Raw genomic sequence first — 13,039 nt, forward strand, 5'->3', positions numbered from 1 at the left:
ATTGCTAGTAATGTCCCCACTTTCATTCTTGACTTTATCCGTTTGAGTCTTCTCCCTTTTTTCTTGATCAATCTAGCTAAAAGCTTGTCAATTTTGTTAATCTTTTCAAAAAAACCAACTTTTGTTTTGTTGAGTTTTTGCCATTGTTTTCTATTCTTTATTTCATTAATTTCCCCTCTAATGTTTCTTTCTTTTGCTTGCTTTGGAGTTAGTTTGATCTTTTTTAGTTTCTTTCTTTCTTCTTTTTTTTTTTTTGTTCATCTTAAGGTGGGAATTTAGGTTATTCATTTAAGACCTTTCATAGCTATAAATTTCCCTCTAAGTACTGCTTTCTCTCTATCCCAGAAGTTTTTTTATGGTGTGTTTTCATTTTTATTTATCTCAAATATTTTCTAATTTCTTTTCTGATTTCTTTGACCCATTGGTTCTTTGGGAGTATGTTGTTTAATTTGTATATATTTGTTAATTCCCACATTTTGTTCTGTTATTGATTTCTAATTTCATTCTATTATGGTCAGAAATATAGTATGTTTGATTTCAGTTCTTCTAACATATGGTCTATGGAGAATGTTACATATCTTGGAGAATGTTTCATGTGTACCTGAGAAAAATGTGTATCCACTGTTGTTGGATAGAGTGTTCTGTAGATAGTACTTAGGCCTACTTTGTTTATAGTGTTGTTCAGATCTTCTGTTTTCTTGTTGATCTTCTATCTAGTTGTCATATCCATTTTTGGAAGTGGGGTATTAAAATCTCCCAACTATTATTGAGACTTGTCTATTTCTCCCTTCAATTCTGTCAGTTTTTGCTTCATGTATTTTGGAGCTCTGTTGTTAAAGTGTATATATGGTTTATGATTTTATGTCTTTGGTATATTGGCCTTTTATCATTGTAAAATGTCCTTCTTTGTCTCTGATAATAATTTTTGTCTTAAAGTGTATTTTTATCTGTTACTTGTATAACCATCCCAGCTTTCTTTTGGTTTCTGTTTCCACAGTGTATCTTTTCCCAAGATTTTACTTTCTTTTTTTTAAAGATTTTATTATTTTTTCAGTAATCTCTATACCCAATGTGGGGTTTGAACTCACAGCCACGAGATCAAGAGTCACATACTCAGCCAGTCAGGTGCCCCACAAGATTTTACTTTCATCCCGTTTATGTCTTTGAATCTAAAGTGTGTCTCTTATAGACAACATATGGTTACATTATGTTTCTTTATTTTTTAATCCAGCTGGCCAGTGTCCATCTTTTAATTAGGGTGTTCAAGTCAGTTGCATTTAACATAATTGGCGTTAATGTAGAATTTAGGTTTGCCATTTTGTTATTTGTTGTGTATGTATTTTATGTCTCTTCTGATTCTTTATTTCTCTATTACTAATGCCTTTGTTATTAAAAATGATATTTTCTGGTGTACCATTTTCATTTCCTTCTTGTTTCTTTTATTGTATTTCTTTGAGTTATTTTCTTAGTGGTTGTCCCAGGATTACAATTAACGTATTAATTTATTTATAACAACCTAGTTCAGATTAATACCAACTTAACTTCAATAGTATACACAGGTTTTGTTCCTATATAGGTCCATTCCCTCCCCCTTCCCATCCTTTGTACTGTTATTGTCATGAAACATACATTTTTATACATTGTATGTTCCTCTACATAGATTTATATAATTATTATTCTCTTAAGTTGTCTTTTAAATAAGGTAGGAGAAAAAAGTTACAAAAATACACCTACACCATCCTTTATATCTACCTATGTAATTACTTTTCCTGGTGCTCTTTATTTCTTCATGTGGATTTGATTTACTGTCTAGTGTTCTTTCATTTTAGGCTGAAGGATTCCCTTTAGTATTTCTTTATAAGGCAGGTCTACCAGCGATGAACTCTCTCAGGTTTTGCTTATTTGAGAATGTCTTAATTTCTCTTTCATTTTTGAAGGACAATTTAGTTAGATATAGAATTCTTGGTTGATAGTCCTTCTTTCAGCACTTTGAAAATGTTAATCCTACTGCCTCTGGTCTCCATGGTTTCTGAAGAGAAATCAGCTGTTAATCTTACTAGGATCCTTTGTATATGATGAATCACTTCTCTCACGGCTTTCAAGATTCTTCTTGGTTTTTGACAGTTTGGTTATGATTTGTCCAGATGTGGATCTCTTTGAGTTTATTATACCTTGACTTTGATCAACATCATCTTTTTATTCAAAACTGGGAAATTTTTAGCCTTCATTTCTTCAGATACTCTTTCTGCCTCCTTTTCTCTCTCCTCTTCTGGGATTCCCAGTATATAAATGTCGGTACACTTGATGGAGTCCCACAGGTCCCTGACACTTTTTTCCTTCATTTTTCCCCCCATTTTTCTTCCTTTTTTTCTTTCTGTTTCTCAGACTGGATAATTTCAATTGACTTGTCTTCAGTATCACTGATTCTTTCTTCCACATGTTCAAATGTGCTGTTGAGCCCTTCTGAATTTTTCATTTCAGTTATACTTCTCAACTAGAATTTCAGTTTGGCTCTCTTATATAATTTCTATATATTTTTTTATTGCTCTTCTCTGTTTGGGAAAGCATCAACCTTGTACTTTCGTTCTTTAAAAATGGTTTCCTTTAGTTCTTTCAAAATATTTAAAATAGCTGATTTAAAGTCTTTGTTTAGTAAATCTAAGTTTCCTCAGATATAGTATCTGTCGATTCCATTTTTTTTCCTGTGCATAGGCCGTACTTTCTTGTTTCTTTGCACCTTTTATACTTTTGTTGAAAATTAGACATTTAAAATAATATAATGTGACAACTCTGAAGATCAGATACTTATCCTCTCTCCAAGATTAGTTCTTGTTTGTTTAGTGACTCTTTAAACTATTTCTGTAAAGTCTTTATTCTTTAATGTGTATGGCCACTGAAGTTTACTTGGTTGGCTTAGTGGTCAACTAATGATTGGACTGAGAGTTCCTTAAATGCCTGCCATCTCCCAGTCTGTAAAGGGACTCCATGTGCATATTGGGGCACACTTTCAACACTCAGCCAGGCAGTTGACAATTCTGACTTAACCTTTAGGTCCTGTGTGTACAGAACCTCAGTCAGTCAGAGATGAAAACTTCCCTGAACATGAACATAGCCCTGGGCATACACATGACCTTCTAGATTCCCAGGATATCCTTGAGCTTTTCTAAGCCCCTAAGGACATCTCATTCCCTAGTTTTTCCTGTTAAGCTTTTTGGTTAGTCTATTATTTGCCTTAACTGTTGTATACTGCCCTAGGCAGCCTTCAAATTAATCAGTTATCTCTAATTGTTTTTGACAAATGTTTCTGAGGATGGGAAGTGGGTGCATACGAGACTTTTTGCATTGGGGAGTGCAGAATCAGGCCAAAGAACGATAGCCTTCCCAGTGGCTGCCAGGCTGCCGGTTTCACTCTGATTCCATGTTATTGATGGGGGTGGAAATAGGGGTGGGAATAAGGCAAGTTAAAATACCACAGAGTCCATTGTTTTTCTTGAATAAATGCTCCCCAGATTGCTGCAAGCCTTTGGTTACTTTCTAGAGTTCTGAACAAAGTTGATTCTGACAGTATTTGTCTTTTTCTTGGTGCTTTGATGGTTAAGACCCTTTTCCTTTTTCCACTATTTTTGCTGACGTAACTCCTGCTATTCCTTTTGAGAAGACTTATGCTTATTCCAATCCCCGTTCCTTTGTATATGACTAGTTTTAAGTGTCAGGTTTTGTTGTTTTGTCTCTTTTAACTAAAGCCTTTAAGATCTTTTCTTCAGCTCTGTTCTGAAATTTCATAATGATGTGACTTGGTGTGGGTCTTTTCTTTCTCATTGAGCTGGGCCCTTTAGAATTTCCACTGTGTCCTTGGTACTTTCTTCCCTACTGCTTCATTTTCTGATAGTCCTATTTGGAGGATGTTGGACTTCATGAATTGATCCTCTGATTTTTCATATCTTTCTTCTCTTGCTTTTTATCTCTATAAACTTTTCATTCTACTCTGTGAGATGCCCTCAACTTTGAATTCCCAACTCTTCTATTGAATTTTCATTTCTATATCTTATAAATTTCCAGAAACTTTCTATTTTTTATTATTCCTTTTTTATAGTATTCTGTTTAGTTTTATCTTCTTTTATCACTCTGAGGATAATAATAGCTGTTTAAAAAAAAAAAATGAATATGCGTTAACTCTCTACACTGTTTCCTCTGAGTTTCTTTTTTCTGTTTATCTCTCTTGGCTGTTCATTTAAAAAGAGTGATGCACAAATAAATATATGGCAAATACCATCTGTTTGCTAAAAAAGTAATGTGACTGCATCACTTTTTTTCAGCCCAGATGCTAATGTGTGTCTATTTTTTCGTTAGTTATGTGTCAGCTGCTTGCTTGTTAAGGTTTACTTGATTCAAAATAAATCCCACATGTCTTCTGCTTTGGGACCTCGGTTGTGCTACAGCATGGTCTTTCTCATAACCTTTTCCTGTTTTGTCTTTCATGTGCTTTTGCATGTTGGTCTGTAGCTGTTTTCTTTTACTTGTGGTCATCCATCACAGCATGGGTCAAGATTCACCGAATTCTTAGACACTTAGCAGAGACTTGGCCTGTGCTGGTGGACAGGCTTTGTTTGGGGAATCTGTCTCTTTAGTTCAAGAAAGTTTCATAATGACCCAGCAGTTCCATTCCTAGGTATATACCCCAAAGGAATTAGAGCAGATACTCAAGCAAAAATTTATACATGAAGGTTCATAGAGGCATTATTCATAATAGCCGAAAACTGGAAAGGCCCAAATGTCCATCAACTGATGAAGAGATCAATAAAATATGGTATAGCCATCTAATGGAATATTGTTGGGCCATGAAAGGAAATGAAGTATGGGTACCTGCTACGACATGGCTGCCACAACACTAAAAAGATTACACTAAGTGAAAGAAACCGATCACAAAAAGCCACATATCATACAGTTCTATTTATATGAAATGTCCAGAATTGGCAAATGTATAGGGACAAGAAACAGATAAATGGTTGCTTAGGGGTCTGACCAATAAAGAGTCCAGGGTTTCTTTTTGAAGTAATAAAAATTTCTAAAATTTACCTATCTATGAATATATTAAAAACCATCGAGTTTCACACTTTAAATATGTGCATTTTATGGTACATGAATTACTTCAATAAAGGTATTTAAAAAAAAAGAAAGGCTCATAAGGGTCTGGAACAGACTGTTCTCGAAGCCCCTGTGAAAGCCCTACCTGTATTAGGCTCTGCCTCCATATATTGCTCTTCCTCCACACATCTGAGGTCACATGACTGAATCTGCTCTTGTTAAATGCTTGCTTTAATTTTCTTCAGTAGAGTTTTCATCCCCATCACTAGTACTAGATTTTCAGGATCAAGGTTTGCTTTTAACCTCTGTCTATAGATACATAGAGAGAAAACTAGTGCTGAATGATATGTATTAAAAAGTCAACAGGGTGGCATATAGTTGAGTTTTTAAATAGTCTTTATATAGTCTTTCTTCCCATTCTTTTAGCTTTTTCAGATTTTTGACATTTTCCACCCTTTTTCCCTCTGCTAAGAATCCTGTGAGAGAGTTGGTTTTTTCTGGCCGATGACTCCCGCTACTCTTTTAGATTTGGTGTTTGTGCTATATTCAGTAAATAACATAAATGTTACAGCCACATGTCTTTTAAAATGTAAATGTCTTGGTTCATTCCCTGTTGGTGATTTTACAGACTTGACATTGAGACTTCAGGAGCTCTGGGTTGAGTTCAGGGTTAGTAAATCTCCTGCCTTGAGAACTGTCAACAAGTTAGTGGTTCATTTCCCTTGGACCTGAAATTCACACACATTAGCCCAGGGAGGCCATTATTATGGGGAACAGGAAGTTAGGGATGGCAACTCTTGGTTAGATGACATTGAGAGGTGGTGATTTCATACACTAAAGAGAAAACTTTAAAAATAATTGGCAAACTTCTCTTTCTCAGCCTTGCTGTTGACATTATTCCACACCACCCATCTCTTTCATCTCTTCACATTTCCTTGGCATAGGCTGCTTCTGATGCTTCTAGATTTTTTCTTCAAATTATCTTAATCAGAAATTTTTTGTTTAATTTTCACATATCTTTCTCAACATATTTGTCATCAGACTGTCATTCTTCTTAAATATGTACAGCAGAGAGCCTGTTTCTCCCTCTGACCCTCTGCCTTCTCATGCTGTTTCTCTCTCTCTCAAATAAATTTTAAAAATCTTAAAAAAAAAAAAAAGATCATATAAAAACTCAACTATAAGCCATCCAGCCTGTTGACCTTTTTTTAAATAATCCTCATTTAAACTTACTTGTGATCAAGTCTTTGATTTTTTATTTCATTTTTTTAAGTAGTCTCTATGCCCAACATGGGGCTCAAATTCATGACCCCGAGATCAAGAGTTGGTTGCTCTACCAATCTGTCCCTCTCTCCCATTAATCCCTCCTCCCATTTTTCCAAAGAACTCAAATCCTCTGGCATAATATCATCTGTTAAAATTCCCTTGGAAACTCTTTTGACCACTTTAAAAATCTACTCGTTCCAGTTTATTGTGTTTTTGGCTGCAAAGCAAAGGAGGTTACTTTTATCAGTTTTTAACTACATTCTTAGGGTTAGTTTACCCCCTTCACCTCTCATAAGAGGACACTTCTCAAAGTCACCTCTGTCCTTTCTGCTCAGCTCTCTGCTTTTCTAATACTGGCCTCTAGCTAGAAATTACTTCTTGTTTCATACAGGATTGCTGTCGTCTTTCTGGCCGATGGTTAAGGAAAACCAGGAAATATTTATTGAAGTCTACCTTTTTATCTTAATATCTATTCTAATATATTGTTTATGTAATATTTATAGAACACCCACACTTCTTACTCATGTTACCAGTAAATGTGCAGCAGAATATTAAATTAAAGGATGAATAATTAACAAATTGATGGATCTCAGAAAATACCCAGAGCTCTTTATTAGTCTTACGAAAATAAATCTCTTCACTGGACTTTGAATTCATAGCCAAGAACAATTTCAAGCGTGCTTACGTACAAGTTCTGATTAAAGTCTTTTATATTTTTATACTGTAATTTTCTAATTGTGGATGTATCTGAGGCAAGCCTTCAAGTGGTATTTCATCTATGTCATTTTCATTATGAAAGTAATACACATGCATATTGTAAAGATATTTAAAGACCTGGGTGGCTCAGTTGGTTGGGCGACTGCCTTCGGCTCGGGTCATGATCCCGGAATTCTGGGATCAAGTCCCGCATCGGGCTCCTGGCTCAGCAGAGAGCCTGTTTCTCCCTCTGACCCTCTCCCTTCTCATGCTGTTTCTCTCTCTCCCAAATAAATTTTAAAAATCTTAAAAAAAAAAAAAAGATCATATAAAAACTCAACTATAAGCCATCCAGCCTATTGACCTTTTTTTAAATAATGCTCGTTTAAACTTACTTGTGATCAAGTCTTTGATTTTTTATTTCATTTTTTTAAGTAGTCTCTATGCCCAACATGGGGCTCAAATTCATGACCCCGAGATCAAGAGTTGGTTGCTCTACCAATTAAGGCAGCCAGGCACCCCCAGCCTATTGGCTTTTTAATCATTCAACACTATCTAGCCATCTACCAATTTATTCATTCATTCATATATATGTATATACCACACGCGCACACACACACATTAAAGCAGATTAGTTTGTATATTAATGTTATAGATAATAGAATCAACTTAGATTTTTTGACAAAGGAAAATGGCTGTAGTAGATGAGAATGTGAACTGTATAATAATTAAAACAAGGCCACGTTAACTGTAAAAGAAAACAGAATGAAAATAGTCTGTAAATAAATTACTAAGTTCAACCCACCATATGATTTGAGTTGAGAAATGACATTAGAACAGTACAAAGACCAGTGTACTCTGTAAACTCAGCAGAAAGTTGTCTGGGGGTCTGTGCTGCTGAACAATATTGTGTGGACCTCTCTCATGCTGGTACCTACAGTTCTACATAATATTTCATGGCTTAATAGTTTTCTATTTTAGAATGTGCATTAGTTTACTTAAATAGTCCCTTATTTAGGTTATAATCCAGTTTTAGCTATTCTGCGTAGTGCTGTGATGGATATTCTCAGACATACTTTGCATACTTCTTTATTTTTTTAGGATAAACACCATTGGGTCAAAGGGTTCATGCATTTTGAATCTGATTGCCAAACCGCCCACCAGAGAGGAATAACAAATTTATTGTTACATCCAAGATAGACTTAGTTTATGCCCCATTCTGTGCTCACTGCACCGTTCGTATACAACCAGTGAATACACAGAGCCATAGCACTGACTCTGTATTATGATGGAGCTTATTATGTGTTAGAATTGTCCATATTGGAGGAGTTTGATGAAGTCTACCAGTGAAGAAAATGTTTACGCTCACAACTTGGATTGCATGGTACTCGTTTTGAAAAGCAGTACTTTCCTTGGGCACCTGGGGGGCTCAGTCTGTTAAGCAGCTGACTTCGGCTCAGGTCATGATCTCAGGGTCGTGGGATCAAGTCCCACCTGGGACTCCGCACTTAGTGGGGAGTCTGCTTGTCTGTCTCCCTCTGCTTCTGCCGCTGTCTCTGCTCGTGCCTGCATGCTTCTCTCCCTCTCAAATAAATAAATTAAAAAAATCTTGGAGGGAGGGAGGCAGGCAGGCAGGCAAGCAATAAGTTAAACTGTGACACTGAGTGTGTGTTGGTGTTTTGCTGTGTATGGGACTTGGTCATAAGGCATGATCCTTTCTCACCTTAGATGAGTGACCGAGGAGGTGGTGTTCCTTTGAGGAAAATTGACAGACTCTTCAACTACATGTACTCAACTGCACCCCGGCCTCGTGTTGAGACGTCCCGAGCAGTGCCCCTGGTATGTGATCAAGAAATAACAAAGTGTAAAAAAAGAAGAAAGAAAGAATTGAGTGTGTTTCTGTGAGTTGCCAAAAAAAAAAAAAATCAAATGAATACCAAATAAATCAGTTTAGCAGTTGCGTAAGGTACCCGTGAGGGAGAAAGGAAGCTATTAGAAAAAACACTTTCCTCTGAATTTAAACAGCCTTTGGCTCATTTCTTCTTTTGATTGAAAAGAGCACAAGACAGAGAGTATTGTTTCACAGTTCCTATTGTCAAGCCTGATAGTGATATGCCAGTAGTTTCATGCAGTTAACCACATTTTGATTTACTATGTCTAATATGAAGACTAAGTTACTGGTTTTGCCAGCATTTTTGGTCAACACTGATTGAATCTTCAGTGTTGATTTTTTTTTTCCCCTCAAGTACTTGTAATTAGAAAAATCTCATAATCTAGACCCAGAAAAAAGACTAGAGTTCTGATCGCTTAATTGCCAACCTGGAAAAGGCTCAAATTATAATTGTTGTGGTGGTATTTTTTATTGATCGCAGTCACCTGTTTTCAGGTTTCATGTGATCAGCTTTTGAATTCACTCCATCCTTGCCCTCTAACCCCTAGAAAAGCACTTTGCCAAATCTCTGACCTGTAACTTAGGGGGAACTACTCTTCGGACTTTGAAACTTCTCTGGCGTAGATCCTGGAGTTACACTATAACATGATGAAATGCAGTATAAATGCAGTATGAATAAGAATATAAAATAGATGGATCTATTTTAGATTCTTCCTAAGAAGTTACTAGAAGGACTTAGAGTTGTACCTGTTACACAGCACAGATTCTGTAACTAGAACTGTAATCTAGTTCATGTCTTATCATACTTTTAAAATGATTACACCAGTTCCGTGCCTCTCAAATTGAGGTAGATATGCATCCATGCACCAACAGGCAGACACGGTCAAATAATAACCATGAGCACCTTCTTAGATTCTGATTTTACTCTAAGAAGTAAGGGAGGGTTGGGATGTTTAAATTACAGAGCTGTGGGCAGGGATAGGACAGGGATCCAGGGATGGCAGCAGGAGAGCTGTCACCACCCCGAATCAAAGGGAGAAGAAGTTAGCAGAACCCAGAAGGGACTGTAACAGAGCAGCCCCTTATACTCAAGTGGTCTAACCCCAAGGGAAGTAAACCTCAGCGGGAATGAAACAGGGGAATGAATACCCTGACTTGACTCCCTCTGAACTCCTACTGGGTTCCCCATTGGCTGGACCCACTGGAAGCAGAGGGCAGGGGAATCTGTTGATAGCATCCTCCCAGGGCAAGGAGTCACGTGGAGAATGGATAGTTGATTTGGAGGGGTAAACAGAAACTCTGATTAGAAAAGCCAAGTAATAAACAGTAGAGGTAGATGAAGCCAAAGCCTGCATTTATAAATAGCACTCCGATTCCTGAGTCCACGTAAGCTCTTAACTAAAGTGTTATATGTAGTATCATTGAACGTCTGGCTTAGTGGTAAAAACTGTTTTCGTACTTGTCCAAATGTTTTGCTTTGTATTAAAGAAGTTGTAGGATTTATTTAGTAAAGAAGGCCATTCAGGGTTCTGGAAACAGGATGAACAAAGACACAGAAATGAAAAATAACATTTGTTTGAGGAACTTAAGAGCTGGCGATTTGGTCCAGCTGGACTAGAAAGTGGGAGGCAGAGACCTGATCTGATGAAGTCTTGAAAGTTCTTTTTAGAAGCTTGAATTTTTATCTCAGGGCAATGGGTTGGGGATGGTAGGTAGGTAGGGCATGGTATTAATGGTGATGTGCTTTGTAGGTTTTTAAACAGGGTAGTAATTTGTCAGTAACAAAGTGGACTTACTACTGATCTATCCAGGTTCAGAACACAGGCTGGAAATTCATGGTATGAAGTCAAGGGATGTATCTCTGAGACTGCCAACAAAGCTTCTTCTACTCTTGCTCCTAAAAGAGAGAACATGTTTTATGTGATATTGCCAAAAGCAGTATTGGGATACCCTAGAGCAAGGCAGCAAAGAAAAGCAACGTGCTGTTCTAGATCTACATGAGTCATTTTATAGAAAAAAGAAAAATGAGTTTTACATGACCAGAGGGGAGTCATCTAATGCAGTACCCCAGCCTGGCTTCAGCGTGATCCGTAGTAGTGGTCAGGTATGAACGACCTCTTTGATGCACGCTCTGATAGCCCTGGGATACTCAGAAGCATTTATTCTAACTAGAGAAGTATTTCACTGTGTGGCTTTCTGAGTAGAATTTCACTTTTCTCCTCAAACAGGCTGGTTTTGGCTATGGATTGCCCATATCACGTCTTTATGCCCAGTACTTCCAAGGAGACCTAAAGCTATATTCTTTAGAGGGCTATGGGACAGATGCAGTCATCTACATTAAGGTAATAACTGTAGTCTTTTTGATTTAATGATACTTTTTTTGGTTATAAGAAAAGGTGCCAATGTCTAGCTGTAATGAAATTTTCTTCTACCTCATCACTATTAAAATATAAGAATATGGTTTTTACATATGATCTCGTCTCTTTTCACAAATGATCTCCTTGACTGGGGGAAAGGGCACACTCTCACCTGTAATGATCAGGACTATGATTGTTAACAGAAAAAAAGTCGGGCTGAAGTGGGGAATCATAAGTTACATATCACACAAATTTAATTTTAATATAAAACACACGAATGGCCATTGATCCCCCAATCTTTTGATGTACTGCAGGGTCTTTTCTTTGTACATGAGTCTGCAGATTCAAGTTTCAGTTGTCTTTCCTGGAGAAGCTATACTTAACAACGCATTGTTTTGATTTATTTAAAGAAACAACCAACTGCATAATCTTTTTTGATTTATAGGTAGTCCTTTATAGATGTCTTCTGACTCAGATTTGACAGCAATCTTCATGTGACTTTCCTTCAGGAGTCTTTCCAAAGCATTCATCTTGGTTTTCAAAGAACCTCCCCTGACCCCCTCCTTTTTTTTTTTTTTTTTGCATTTTGTTTAAGCAATACTTGATTAAATTATGTAATTATAATGACAGATGTTAAGTGCATAAACAGATTTGGGAACAAGCACAGGGGACTCTTGGCAAGCCTATAGCTCACCTGGTGGGAGCAGAAGCACTTAGCCTGCTGGCCTGTGATGTTCCCTGTGTTTATCAGAGTTCAGCATATTTTACAGTGTTCGAGAGCAACGGAGCCCCATCAGCCCACTGGATTGGTTAAGCAGTGGGCTGTTGGTACCTAATTTAGTGACTCAAGTTTCTTGTTCTGGCCACTAGATGGCACCTATTTTATAGGAAATGGTGAAGACCGTATAATGGAAAAAATAAGTTTATCCGAAAAGGTTAAATTCTTTCAAGATAATAATCCTTTTCTTTTAAGCCATCTCAATTGTGAGTAACTTGAAAAGGGCAACATGAAGGTAACATTTTTATCACCAAACGTAACATTTTTTATCTAGCCCATTGATCAAGGGGTTCTGGCAGTTCTGGCATAAAGAGAATACATAGGTGAAAGGTTTTTAATCCACTTTGGAAAAAATAGAAGACAGGAATCTTATAAAATCATTGAAATCAGGGGCCTCCTGAATGGCTCAATCAGTTAAGCGTCTGACTCTTGATACCAGCTCAGGTCTTGATCTTCAGGTCATGAGTTCAAGCCCCCATTGGGTTCCACACTGGGTGTGAAGCCTACTTAAAAAAAAAAAAAAATCATTAAAATCAATGTCAAAGACTTTCCCTACCATTATCGGAATGAAATTTCCTGTTCAGTATTTTCTACATCTTGGGGAATACCCGTGGCTTAAGGTCAGAATCCTACTGAAATATCTTAACTTGAAGAAGATAGGGAGGAACATGGTTTATCTCAGGTCCCAGCGATTTGCAGGAAGCTGAAATAGAACAGTGAATCAATGGTAATGATACGTTAGAAACATGAAATGATGCACAATGCAGATATCCCATCCACTGTACCTGAAATTGGTGGCTCTAATAGCAGGAGCAGACACAGGATCAAACCCAAGGCCAAGAATTTTTCAATCAAAAGCCTTAGACATAGTTTTGTACTTATTGATGATAATATTATGATGACTTTTTTAAGTCCATGACTATGCTGGAAAAAATATTATTTCTTCTAACAAATAATTGAAACAGA

At 36.8% G+C, this 13,039-nt stretch overlaps 1 protein-coding gene and 1 long non-coding RNA gene across 2 annotated transcripts in view; one reads left to right on the forward strand and one right to left on the reverse strand.

Annotated features, from left to right (window-relative positions):
* Window positions 1-13,039, reverse strand: part of LOC118544007 (uncharacterized) — a 198,556-nt gene that overhangs the window by 96,477 nt on the left and 89,040 nt on the right. The window contains exons 6-7 of the long non-coding RNA XR_013447212.1: window positions 12,630-12,776; window positions 10,735-10,835 (exon numbers count right to left, since the gene is read on the reverse strand). This is a non-coding gene — a long non-coding RNA (uncharacterized LOC118544007). The remainder of the gene's footprint in view (window positions 1-10,734; window positions 10,836-12,629; window positions 12,777-13,039) is intronic.
* PDK1 (pyruvate dehydrogenase kinase 1) overlaps window positions 1-13,039 on the forward strand; it is a 31,481-nt gene that overhangs the window by 15,442 nt on the left and 3,000 nt on the right. The window contains exons 9-10 of the mRNA XM_036105519.2: window positions 8,776-8,886; window positions 11,167-11,280. Of these exons, the coding sequence (XP_035961412.1) occupies window positions 8,776-8,886; window positions 11,167-11,280 (225 nt within the window). The remainder of the gene's footprint in view (window positions 1-8,775; window positions 8,887-11,166; window positions 11,281-13,039) is intronic.

Source organism: Halichoerus grypus, chromosome 4, assembly GCF_964656455.1.
Source record: "Halichoerus grypus chromosome 4, mHalGry1.hap1.1, whole genome shotgun sequence".
NCBI lineage: Eukaryota > Metazoa > Chordata > Mammalia > Carnivora > Phocidae > Halichoerus > Halichoerus grypus.